The sequence below is a fragment of the Cicer arietinum genome, chromosome 1 (assembly GCF_000331145.2).
Source record: "Cicer arietinum cultivar CDC Frontier isolate Library 1 chromosome 1, Cicar.CDCFrontier_v2.0, whole genome shotgun sequence".
Lineage (NCBI taxonomy): Eukaryota > Viridiplantae > Streptophyta > Magnoliopsida > Fabales > Fabaceae > Cicer > Cicer arietinum.
The window spans coordinates 53602992-53615348 of NC_021160.2; the positions used below are offsets into that span (position 1 = coordinate 53602992).

At 25.1% G+C, this 12357-nt stretch overlaps 2 protein-coding genes across 3 annotated transcripts; both read left to right on the forward strand.

The window, feature by feature from the left end:
* The first annotated feature begins 1439 nt into the window (after positions 1–1439).
* Positions 1440–5698, forward strand: LOC101491918 (embryo-specific protein ATS3B-like). Of its 2 annotated transcripts, none has more exons than XM_027335474.2 (3): positions 1440–1568; positions 4912–5028; positions 5363–5698. In XM_027335474.2, the coding sequence occupies exons 1-3, from the start codon at positions 1554–1556 to the stop codon at positions 5648–5650; spliced, it is 420 nt and encodes a 139-aa protein (XP_027191275.1). In that variant the 5' UTR covers positions 1440–1553; the 3' UTR covers positions 5651–5698. The 2 variants fall into 2 exon arrangements, with proteins under 2 accessions (XP_027191275.1, XP_012571231.1); XM_012715777.3 differs by having other exon boundaries at positions 1447–1706.
* Positions 5699–9974: 4276 nt separating this feature from the next.
* On the forward strand, positions 9975–11941 carry LOC101491608 (embryo-specific protein ATS3A-like). Its single transcript, XM_004487157.4, has 3 exons — positions 9975–10277; positions 11041–11157; positions 11491–11941. Exons 1-3 carry the CDS (start codon positions 10119–10121, stop codon positions 11737–11739), a joined length of 525 nt encoding a protein of 174 aa, XP_004487214.2. The 5' UTR covers positions 9975–10118; the 3' UTR covers positions 11740–11941.
* The last annotated feature ends 416 nt before the right edge of the window (positions 11942–12357 follow it).

Consider the following 12357-nt stretch of genomic DNA (forward strand, 5'->3'; position numbering starts at 1 on the left):
TTATCCTCATCAAATATTGTCGTGTCAGATACTACCACGCCACACCTCCATTTGCTACATAAATTTTTTTTTTAACAACAACTAACAACGATGATAATTTTAAAACTAAATTGAATTTACATATTTTAAATTGAAAAATAAAATTTACAGGGACAAAAATTAGAAAAACACGAACTTAAGCTTTTAAAATTTATAACAATTTATATTACGTTGATCATGCATATCTCACTGCATATATGAAATAAAAGTGTTAATTTTTTGACGTAGTATTTTTCACATATTTTAAAATTTAATATTAAAAAATTATTTTAACTAATTATTAAATTTTATTTCCAAAAAACATTTATTCCTTAAAATAAAATAATATTAATCTTATATTATTATACCATTGCATCAGGTAAACGATTTAGTTTAATTAATAACATATGAATAATTAATATATTTCGATGTTTTTACATCATGAGATTATATAATACATTATTTAAAATATATCATATCTTCATTTTTTTTAATTCAAATATATAGAAGAAGGATAAAAACTATTAAATTTTTTAAAATAAGAGTGTCAATTATATGAATTATAAAAATAAAATAACTGAAATTGCAATTAATCCTAAAATTTATGTTAAATTTGCTTTTGAATATATAAATCAATCATATTAAAATATAAATTATTGTAATGTGTGTGTTCCCCTTACCGAAATAAGTTTGAATGAAAGGGCCAAATCAACAAATAATAGATGATCTTTCAGAAAAGCAAAAGAATAGTGAATTATTATATTAAACACCTTTTTGTTCTTCCATGGATCCCTTAAGGTTTACAAAGATGTACAATTTGTTTTTCTTCAATTAACTACTTTTTTACCTAAAGAAAGTTATTTTTCATGACATATAATACTAATATATATGAAAATCAAACTGAAAGAGGGAATTGAACGGTTGAGCAATGAATCCATTTTAAGTCTAACTCGGAAATTATATAATTTAGTTATAATATGCATAATAAAATTAAAAATTTAGTAGATTAAACTATTGGATAAACCATCTTAAATATACAAAATAAAATTTAACAAATTTATTGAGTTGTATTCTATTTATATGAAAATTCAAAGGTTAAAGTTATTAAGAAAATGCATAATTTGTAATATATATATATATATATATATATATATATATATATATATATATATATATCCATATGCACTTTTTTTTCCTTTTTATAATTGTAGATTTCTTGATTGATTTTGGCTGGCCAATAAAAACACATGGTAGACATGTTATCATATGTCACGTTATTTAAAACATCACACGTCATCATTTTTTAGTTAAAAATCATAAAAAGAGTGCAAAACTGTCGATTTAAAAATAGGAGAACCAATTTCGTAAATTAGTAAAAATAGAGGGATTAAAATTACAATTAAATAAAAAAGTAAAGTATTTTGTTTTGTTAGTATTTCATGGTGTCTTAGTTTAAATATTGTCTTTGGCCTTTATAACGTTATAATATAACCCAACAATGTCTAAAATCAATTAGGTGTTCCTTCTTCTCTTTGATGAAAAGAAAAAAGGTTAGCAAAATTATGAAAACTCTTACCTTAATTCTCACGTTCTCCGTAATTGTTTTATCGCATGCAACACCAACATTGCTAACTCGGATTAAACCTCAAATGAAGCAATCTTCTGCGCTTGACGATGCTCAACTACAAGTAATTAAATTTTATATATATTCGCCACTTTATTTTAATATATTTTTTGAAATATTAACCCTAACACAAAAATACTCATTTAATTCACTCGACCTCAACTTTGGAGTAGTTGTTAGTTTAGTTAGTGGAAGAGTAACATCTCTGCAGAGTATTTGGCGGAACTTCTAAAATAATTTATTGTATTTTCATTAACTGATTTTATTTTATTTTATTTTTATAACCTTTTAAGAATAGAATATGAAAATAATTTATATTAAATAGATTATTTTAAAATAATTTTACTTAATTTTATTTTTTATTACATAAATTATTTATATATAAACACTTAAATGATAAATGTTTATATATATTATAAGTTTCTATTTAAGTTAGTTATCTGCGCAACATAAGTTTGTTTATATTAAATTATTTGAGATTATCAAATAGGATAAACACGTATGATATTATTGGAGAGAGTGGAAAATAAAAAGTTATGATTTTTATAAATATTTTTAATTTATTTTTATAAACTCTTTGATATAATTTATTATAAACAAAACGGACAATCTGTTTAATAGTAGTTTTTCGTTAGTGCCCTTTTTGTTTCTGCAAAAATTTACGTTGGAAAATGATGCTTCAATTTCATCAATACCCTTTTGAAGTGTAGTTGCTACACATTTTTTACATGAAAGTTTTATGTACTCAAATGGATTTCATGTTTGATTACATATTAAATAAGAGGCTATGTATATGAGTCACTATGCCAAAAATAGACATATTATAGCGCGCTTTTTTACGGCGTTTATTAAATACAAGTGCTGTTGTAAAATTTTTTAAAAATAATGAAGGATACAACAACGCTTTTTTGACAAGTGTTGTTGTAGGGTCACATAACGCTTGCACATAATGTTTACAACCCTTTTACAGCGCTTTTTTTAAAAGCGCTGTAAATTGAAGCGCTCTCCCGTAACTTAAAAGTGATGTAGATTGAAGCGCTCTCCCATAGCTTTTACAGCGCTTTTTGAGCGCTTTAAACACAAGCGCTGTAAAATGTAGCGCTCTCATCTTATGTTACATGTCTTTTAAAGCGCTTTTTGTGAAAGCGCTGTAAAATTCATGCGCTTTCATATAATTAAATGACCTATTAGAATGTTTTTTATACAAATGTTGTAAAAGGCTTGCGCTTTAAATAAAAATCATTCACTTTAAATAAATAAAAACAAATTTAATACGTTGTCATAACCCTCACAACCACATGAAATTGATTCAATTGATGATGGTTTATATCTTAGAGATGATCATGATGAGGGAATTTGGATTAATCAATCGTTTTGTATCGTTAATGGACAAACAAATGTGAATCCCACCAGGAAAAGAAGAATGACATCTTAATGTGTTTAATTGTTTTATATAAGCCATATAATCTGAACTGAGTTCATGTAATTTTATTGTTTGATCTGCTAGAATTGAGCATTTTCATATTTAGCTTGAATTGTATTTGATTTTCTGCTTATACTTATTTTCCTGCTTATATTTAGCTTGATCTTAGTATTTTATACTAAGTTCATGTAATTTAAGTGTTTGACTTAGCATAATTGGTTTTCTGCTTATATTGAACTTGAAAAAGCTTTGTTTGAGTATTGAAAAATTTTCTTGAAGTTTAACTGATCATCCCAATATAAAAATATTAACACTAACACCCAAATACCATTTTAGTTAACAACTTACAATCAATTTAATGTCCGACATTAGTATCGAATTTACAATTTGTCTCATATAGTTTACCATATATTATAAAAAGACTATATAAATAATATTTTTATAGAGTCATAGATTTTTTTAAAATATTGATAATCTCATGTATCTATTAGGGCACTCTACAAAATTCAACAATATCTAAAATCAGTTAGGTATTCCTCCATCCCTTCTCTTTAATGCAAACAAAAGAGGTTAATAAAATCATGAAAGTTCTTACCTTAATCCTCACATTCTCCCTAATTTTTATTTTGTCTCATGCAACACCAACATTGTTCACTTGGCTTGAATCTCGAATCAACCGATCTTCGGCGCTTGACACTACCCAGCCACAAGTAACTTAATTTTATATTATTTTCTCTATTTTATTTTTTGAAAATATTAACACTAACACTCAAATACCATTTTAGTTAACTCAGCTTCAACTTGGGAGTGGTTGTTAGTTTTATTAGAGGGAGAATAAACAACTTATGCATTTTTCATAAACTAATTTTAGCCTATTTTTATAAGTTATCAAGAATAGAATATGAAAACATCTTATATTAAATTGTTTATTTAAAAACATTTAATTTATATTATCTTTTATTACATAAATTGTTTATATATAAATATTTAAATGATAAACAATCATGTTATACGTTTTTAATTAAGTTAGTTATGCACACAATATAAATTTGTTTATATTGACTTATTTTATAGGCTAAATTACATTCGTGGTCCCTTAACTTAATTTCAAGTAACATTTTAGTCCTTTATCTTTTTTTTTTCCCGACTTGGTCATTTATTTTAATTTTAAGTGACAATTTGATATTTTATGTTTTAAAATTTCAACAATGTTATCCTTTTTTATACAAAAATTCAAAAAAAAAAATTCAATCAAAACTCATAAAATTAATTATATTCTTCAATATAATACAAATTTCATCAAATTCGTAACGCAAATCTTCAAATAAACTCATATTTTCATACTTTATTTAATATTGTTAGGAATAAAGGACTAAATCGGGAAGAAAAAAAAAAGATAAATGACTAAAACGTTACCTGAAATTAAGTTAAGGGACCACAGATGTAATTTAGCCTATTTTATATTATTACATAGAATCAATGTGTGATATTATTTGAGAGAATGTAAGAAAATAATTATAATATGTCTATAAGTTATTTTTTATTTTTTCATAAACTCCTCGGTGTAATTTATAAAAACAACTTATAATTTACCTAACATTAGTTTTATTTTATCTTTTTAATAAAAGTATAACTTAAATATAAGAATTTATATCGTTTAATTGAATTGTTTAGTTATAGCTTTTGATTAGTGGCCTCTTTGTTTGCTGCCAAAAATTTAGGGTTGGGAAACTGTGCTTTAGTTTCATCAATGCCCTTGTAGTCACTACACATTTTAAAAATGAAAGTTTATTAAATATTAAATAAGAGGCTATGTATATGATTTGTATATATATGCATGTTTCAGAATTTGGATAAATTGAATTGCAACTACAGAGTTGCTATAAAGACAAGTTGTCTTTCTCCACTTATTACAAATGACAGAATCACTCTTTTATTTGGAAACGCTACACGCTATGAGACGGTAATGTTTTTCTCTACTACAAATAATTTACCGTATAATATAACTAACTATATACATGGTTCTCTATTATTCTTCAAAATTTAATTTCTTGCACAAATACTATTAACTCAATTTTAAAATTTTGTGACTTTGTTTCTTGTTTTGGAAAACAAATCATATTATCTATTCTTTTTAATTTTTTTTTTCCTTTAAAAGTAACAGTTTAATACGCAATTACAATATTTAATTTTCTTTCACTAGAAATAATCAAGTACTAATGTATTGTTTATTAAAATTAAAATTTTAAAATTCTATAAAGATTGAAAATTTATTTAAAGTTTTAATTTAATTGCAGGTTTATGTTGAGAATGTGGGTGGTCCTAATAGTAAAACTAGGTTGGAGCCGTGCAAAACAGATGTATTGGACTTAGAGGGACCTTGTGGATACAACATCTGCAAAGTGTTGATATATAGAAGTAGACCCCATAATGGGGTACGAAGGCCTAATGATGATAGGTGGATAGTAGAGTCTGTGACCATAGATGACTATAGGAAGCCTCCTATCACATTTTACTACAAACCTAATTATATTATTCCTGATGATGGTTTTGGATATGGCCCCAACTATTGTCATAGAGATTAGTGTTAATTACATTCCTAAAATAATATTATATGGACTCTTTATGTCTTCTTCTTTTTTTTTTTTTTTTTTTATAATAAAGATAAACTTATTGTATTTTATAAAAATTAAAACCAACATAATATGTATGGAAGTTAGTCTCGAAATAAGGTTGCTTCTAATAAGTGTTTTATATAGTTATTCAATGTAACAAATTTTGGTGAAACATTAATATATTATAGAGCAAATAGTCATTTTTAGTCTTTAAAAATTTAGATGTCAATCAATTTAATCTACAAATATTCTAAATAGCAAATCAATCATCCAAACTATAGAGTATGAAAACTCTTGATAAAAAAAAGATATTAAAATTAATAAAAGTTATACATAATAATTAAATAGTTTTTCGTTAGTTAAAAAAAACCATAAAACTATTAAAATTTTAGCCTAACATTAAAAAAAATGACAAAATTAATTGATATTTTTTAATTTTAGAATTAAATTACTATTTTTCAAATGTAAGAGACCAAATGGTCTTATATAAGGCTCATTATTGTACCTTCAATGGAAGAACCCTCAGTAACCGACCATTAAAGTCAAATGTAAATATGATGTTACGACTGACTCTCAATTTAAGTTTTGATGAAAATAAATAAAGATTAATTAAGAATGTTAATTATGATTTTAAATGTTATATTAATTTAACTTGTTCTTTTGAGTGGATTAATTCAAAGATGTGACTCTAGCAAAGCAAAGAAATCAACAATAAAAAATAAAAACTGAAAGAAGAACATTTTAGACAAAGTATGTGAAAACGGAGAATGTTCTTCAGAATTAAGACTGACCATCACAACCCCAAGATCAATCAATATTAACTAGTTCAAAAAAAATTATGTCTCCGGAAACTACACTTATGTTATCAATACTTGACAAGGATCAAGATGGATCCATTCTAATCAAAGAAACCATTTGAATCACAAAGAAAAAAATTCGTGAATCAAGCAAGTTCAAACGTTCTCCAGCTTGACTCTCAAGAAAGTTAAACAATATTGAATTGTAGAAGACATCCAGATTAATCAGGAAAACATCCAGAATGATCAAGATTGAACCTCTAGATTGATCATCAAATCTCCAGAAAGTTCAAAGACTAGAACTCCAGATTGATTATTAATCTCTAGAATATTCATTAACATTCTGCAAAAGTTCATCATTCTCCAAGCTGTTTTGACAGAATCAAAACTCTAGATCAAAGCAATGACATCAACAAATATATCTGAAGCAAAAAGGATCATTAAACACAAGAGAAATCTGATCAAGAATGAAGAAATAAGTCTATTCTAACATATTTCAAAAAGTATTCAAGGGTTGTAATATATTTATTCATATATATTGGTTTTGTTCAAAATTGACAAAGCACTATCAATATATATTTTGACTATTATTAATTGCTCTAATACATTTATAAAAAGAAGACCAATGCTTAGGTAAATCGCAGAAGTTTAAGTAATAACAAATCTCTTTAAATCATTCACATTCACATACTTGAAATTCCCACTTCTCAAAAAAGAATTAGTTATAATTATATTTCAATACTCTGTTATTATTATATTGAATTCTTTGTATAGAATCGAATCTCAAACAAGAGTTGAGACATCTCAGATTATGTTAAAAACAATTTCATCATTATTGTAAAACTCGAATTATAAGAATTTAATATAGTTTGGGTAGATTGTAAGAAATCCTATCAATGCTGATATCAATAGGTGACCTGATTAATCTCTTTCTGGGTAGAAATGAATTAAGTTTGTAACAGATCAAAGTTGATCTGAGCTAGGTGCTGTAAAACCAATAAGGTTATTTGTTTTGAACATTTAGTGGAGAATCTCACAGTTTTAAAGACCGGACATAACTCAAGTTGGGTGAATCAGGATGTACCTATGTGTGGTATTCTTACTCTTATCTCCTTATTTATTAAGTCTGATTAACCATTTAAGTTAAAAACATAAACTGAATTTCTGATTTTAATTTAACCAAGAACGTTCTCAGTTTTTTGATAAAAACCAAGAATGTTCTCCGTTTTCTGTTTTCTTAACCAAGATCATTCTTGAGTTAAAATCTTAAGTTTTTCAAGAAATTTTAAATAGGAACATTTACAATTCAAATTCCCCTCCTTTGTAAATCCACATTGCTACTTCATATGACTTTTTCATACAATTCAAAATTAGTTAGTGCTAATCAGTGTTAAAAGTCAAATTGAGACTCATAATTAAGAAAAAAAATATTTGCTAAGTTACAAAACAAACGATATAATAAAAACAAATTGTTGGGAGCACTTATTAGTATTTGTCTTATTTTTTGAATTTAGGATAACTCAATTTTCATTATGGAAACAAGTTATAACGAAAAGACCAAATCAACAAATATTCAATGATCTTTCAGCAAAGCAAAATATTTAGTGAATTATTACATTCCACATACACCCTTTTGTTCTTCCATGGAGCCATTAAGGTTAATTTTTAAAGACATACAATTTGGCTTTTTCAATTAACAAACTTTTTCCTAAAAAAAACACTTTTCATGGCATGTGTAAAGACACATTTAAGCTAATACTAATACCGACAATAAGTGAAATAAATGTATTTATACTATTTAAAGTCTTGACCTACATTATTTATCAAGGTGTATCACAACCTCAAACAATTTCGTACTTTCAGATTTTTTCGAAAATTTAAATTATAAACACACATCAAGTAAACTATAACATAAAACATTTAAATTGTTTATGTTTGTTATTATCTCTTACAGTTTTATATTTGTACAACAATCCACACACATTTATATATTAGATTATCTGATATGATGTTTATGATTATAATAATGATTTGTTGTATACAAAAATATAATGGTCATATTTTTTATTGAAAATATAAAATTTGAAAGATATTAATTAAGTTAAAAACACGCACATACAAGTATTTGATTTGATTTGCTATAGTTATTTATAAGCATTAATATATTCATACATGAGATGATATTAATTAAGTTAATACATGAGATGATTTAGGTTTAAATTTTGATATTTTCAATACTTACTTTAGAAAATCACAAATTTAAGATAATTATATTCATTAATTAATATGTAGAAAACAAATATTTCAACACATTTCATAGTAATTATTAATAACATTTAAATTTACTTACAATTTGAATCTCATCGATTTACAAAGTTAGAATCTTATATATTAAAATTTGATAATTTTGACCATTTTAATTTTTTAACTAACAAATTATAAAATAATATATTTTAAATAATATGATATATGATGCATTGATGTAAAATGACTAGCATTTAAGTTGAATTTCTAAAACTATTCATTTTATTAATCTTTAATATATTAAAGCAAAATAATATGAAACCAATTTAGCACCTAAAAAACCGCTCAAACTAACCAAAACTTTCAGCTTCCTTTTATTATTTTAATTTAATTTTCTTTTTTATTATTAACATCCAGCTTCCTTTTCAAACCAATAAAATCATAATAATAATAACACCTTTGTATGAATTCACTTTTATCTTCTTTGAGTACATGTTATTATCTGCCATTTTTCTATGCAAGTTTTTTACTCTCTATGTCGTATTTTAATTTTTTTTTTAACATTTTTTAAATTATTTATTTTATAATTTAATATATTATTAATTACGTTATTTTATTAATATATTTTAATTTATCAAAATTTTCAACTTACTGTAATTAATAAAGATATTTGAATAAATAAAATTTATTTTAATTTAGTTGTCATATTCATAATAAAGTAAAAAAATTAGTAGATTAAACTATTGAATAAACCATCTAGAACATACAAAAGAAAATTGAACAAACTTATTGTAATGTATATATTCTATTTATATGGAAACTCTAAGCTTAAAATGAGTTACTCAACTTAGTACAAAAAGAGTAAATAGAATGTTAAAAAAACTAAACCATTAAATTGATCTCTCACTTTATACGATGCTTTCAAATAGATATATAAAATTATAAATATATCAAAAATATATACGAATTTATCTAAAATTAGTTACATAAGTCTTTTAATCAAACGTGTACAACTAAACTATCAAATTGGTGTGTACATTTAAATGCTTACAAACAATTAAGCTTCTATATTTAATAATTTATCATCAATTTAGTCTCTAACATTAGTATTGAATATACAATTTGGTCCCTATATTAAACCATATATTATCATAACGAATAATATAACTAATGTATGAACGAGTCATAGATATTTTGAAATATTGATAATAAAAATATTAGAGCGCTCTACAAGATTATGTACTAATTGGGTGGTTTACACAATATTAAAAGAATTAAAAACATAGTGTTTGGTTAGCATTTTATGATGTCTTTAAATATTGCATCTGGCCCTTGTAATGCAATAATATAACTCAACAATATCTAAAATCAATTAGTTCTTCCTTCTCTTCTCCTTGATGCAAAAAAGAAAAGAGGTTAGCAAAATCATGAAAGCTTTTACCTTAATCCTCACATTCTCCATAATTGTTATTTTATCGCATGCAACACCAACATTGCTAACTCGGTTTAAACCTCAAATGAACCAATCTTCTGCCCTTGACGATGTCCAGCCACAAGTAATTAAATTTTATATATACTCTCCACTTTATTTATTATATTTTTTGAAATATTAACCCTAATACAAAAATACCCTTTTAATTCACTCAGCCTCAACTTTGGAGAGTAGTTGTTAGTTTTGTTGGTAGGAGAATAACATCTTATGAGAATATTTTGCAGAACTTCTGAAAACAATTTTGGCATTTCCATAAGCTATTTTTATTTTATTATTTTTATAAGCTCTCAATAAATTATACTACATATTTTGGCATTTCCATAAATTATGCTAAATAGTTTATTTAAAAATAGTTTGACTTAATTTTTATCTTTTATTATATAAATTGTATATATATAAATATTTAAATGACAAATGTTTATATATGTTATAAATTTGTTTGTATTGATTTATTTGAGATTATAAAATAGGACAAGCGAGTGAGATTATTTGGAAGAGTATAAGAAAATAAGTTATGAGACATCTATAAATTAGTTTAACTTTATTTTATATTTTTAATAAAATAACTTATATACATCACTTATATGATAAGTATTTATATTGTTTAATTAAATTGTTTAATGTAAACTTTTCATTAGTATCTTTTATTTTTTGCCGCCAAAAATTTAAGGTTCGAAATGGTGGTCCATTTTCATCAATGCCCTTTTAAAGTATAGTCACTACACAGTTTATACATGAAAATTTTATGTACTCAAATTAATTTCATGTTTTATTACATATTAAATAAGAGACTATATATAAGATTTGTCTATATATGAATGTTTTAGAATGTGGCTGAACGGAATTGCAACTATATGGTTACCATAAAGACAAGCTGTCATTCTCCACGTCGTACAAATGACAAAATCACTGTTTTATTTGGAGACTTTAAACACTTTGTGCCGGTAATGCTTTTCTCTACTAGAATAATTAACCATATAATATAACTAACTATACATGCTTCTCAATTACTCTTCAAATTTTAATTTGTTGCACAAATAATATTAACTCAATTATAAAATTTTGTGACTTTGTTTCTTGATTTGGAAAAGAAATCACATTATTTATTATTTTCAATTTTTTTCCGGTAAAAGTAACATTTTTTATGATATATTCAATCACAATATTTAATTTTCTTTCACTAGAATTAATCAAGTACTAATGTATTGTTTATAGAAGTACAAATAAAATTTAGTTGAACTATATAAATACATATATTTAATTTTATTTTATTGCAGATTCGTACTCCAAAAATGAATAGTAATTCTAAGAGGTTCGAGCGGTGCACAACAACTAAATTTAAGTTACTAGGAAGTTGTCTCAACAAACTGTGCAGATTGTACGTAATTAGGAGTGGATCAGATGGTTGGATGCCGGAGTATGTCACCGTAGATGACTATAAGAACACTCCTATCTCTATTTACTTCTCCACTTTTTTTCCAGATGATGGTGCTGGCTATGGCCTAAACTTTTGCTATGAAGACTAGTCTCCAAATACTATTATTACAACTCTTTCTTTGTTTTTTTAACTAAGATAAGCTTATTCTATTTCATAGAAAATAGAAGCAACATAATATGTATGGAGGCTAGTCTTGAATTAAGGTTTTGTCTTATAAGTGTTTTGTGTTCTACATATTAAGTAAAAAATTAAGAAATAGTTAATGATAAAAGATGAATTATCAAGTTGAATGTTTGGAGTGGTATGTTTCTAGTTTTACTCTATATATAAACTCTTAGAATGTATGAACTGATTGAAAAAAATAATCAATTGATTGAGAAAGGGAGCTAACACCCATTTTATATACAACATTGTTAGCTTGACCAGCAAGCAAAAAACTAGTTCAATTTCCTAACAAACTAATTAACAAGAAGTTACAAACTTAGAACAGAAAATACAAATATAGAAGGATTTAGTTGAAAACAAGCTAATTGGAACAAGATCTAGTGATTCAGTTTTTGGTTGTTGTGCCTATAAGTCTTTAGCCAGCTCTCAACCAATCTGTCAGCCATCGTGCACATAAGCCTATCAGCCAGCTCCTAGCCAGTCTGCTTATGAGTCTTCAGCCAACTTCATAAACTATCGGTCTGTCAAGGCTAATAAGCTT

Bases quoted from the DNA above. Each gene is read 5' to 3' on its own strand.
- LOC101491918 (XM_012715777.3), top strand. From the start codon at position 1,554: ATGAAAAGAAAAAAGGTTAGCAAAATTATGAAAACTCTTACCTTAATT. The intron at 1,707-4,911 runs GTAATTAAATTT...TGCATGTTTCAG, and splicing joins TTGACGATGCTCAACTACAA to AATTTGGATAAATTGAATTG. The intron at 5,029-5,362 runs GTAATGTTTTTC...ATTTAATTGCAG, and splicing joins ACGCTACACGCTATGAGACG to GTTTATGTTGAGAATGTGGG.
- LOC101491608 (XM_004487157.4), top strand. From the start codon at position 10,119: ATGCAAAAAAGAAAAGAGGTTAGCAAAATCATGAAAGCTTTTACCTTA. The intron at 10,278-11,040 runs GTAATTAAATTT...TGAATGTTTTAG, and splicing joins TTGACGATGTCCAGCCACAA to AATGTGGCTGAACGGAATTG. The intron at 11,158-11,490 runs GTAATGCTTTTC...ATTTTATTGCAG, and splicing joins ACTTTAAACACTTTGTGCCG to ATTCGTACTCCAAAAATGAA.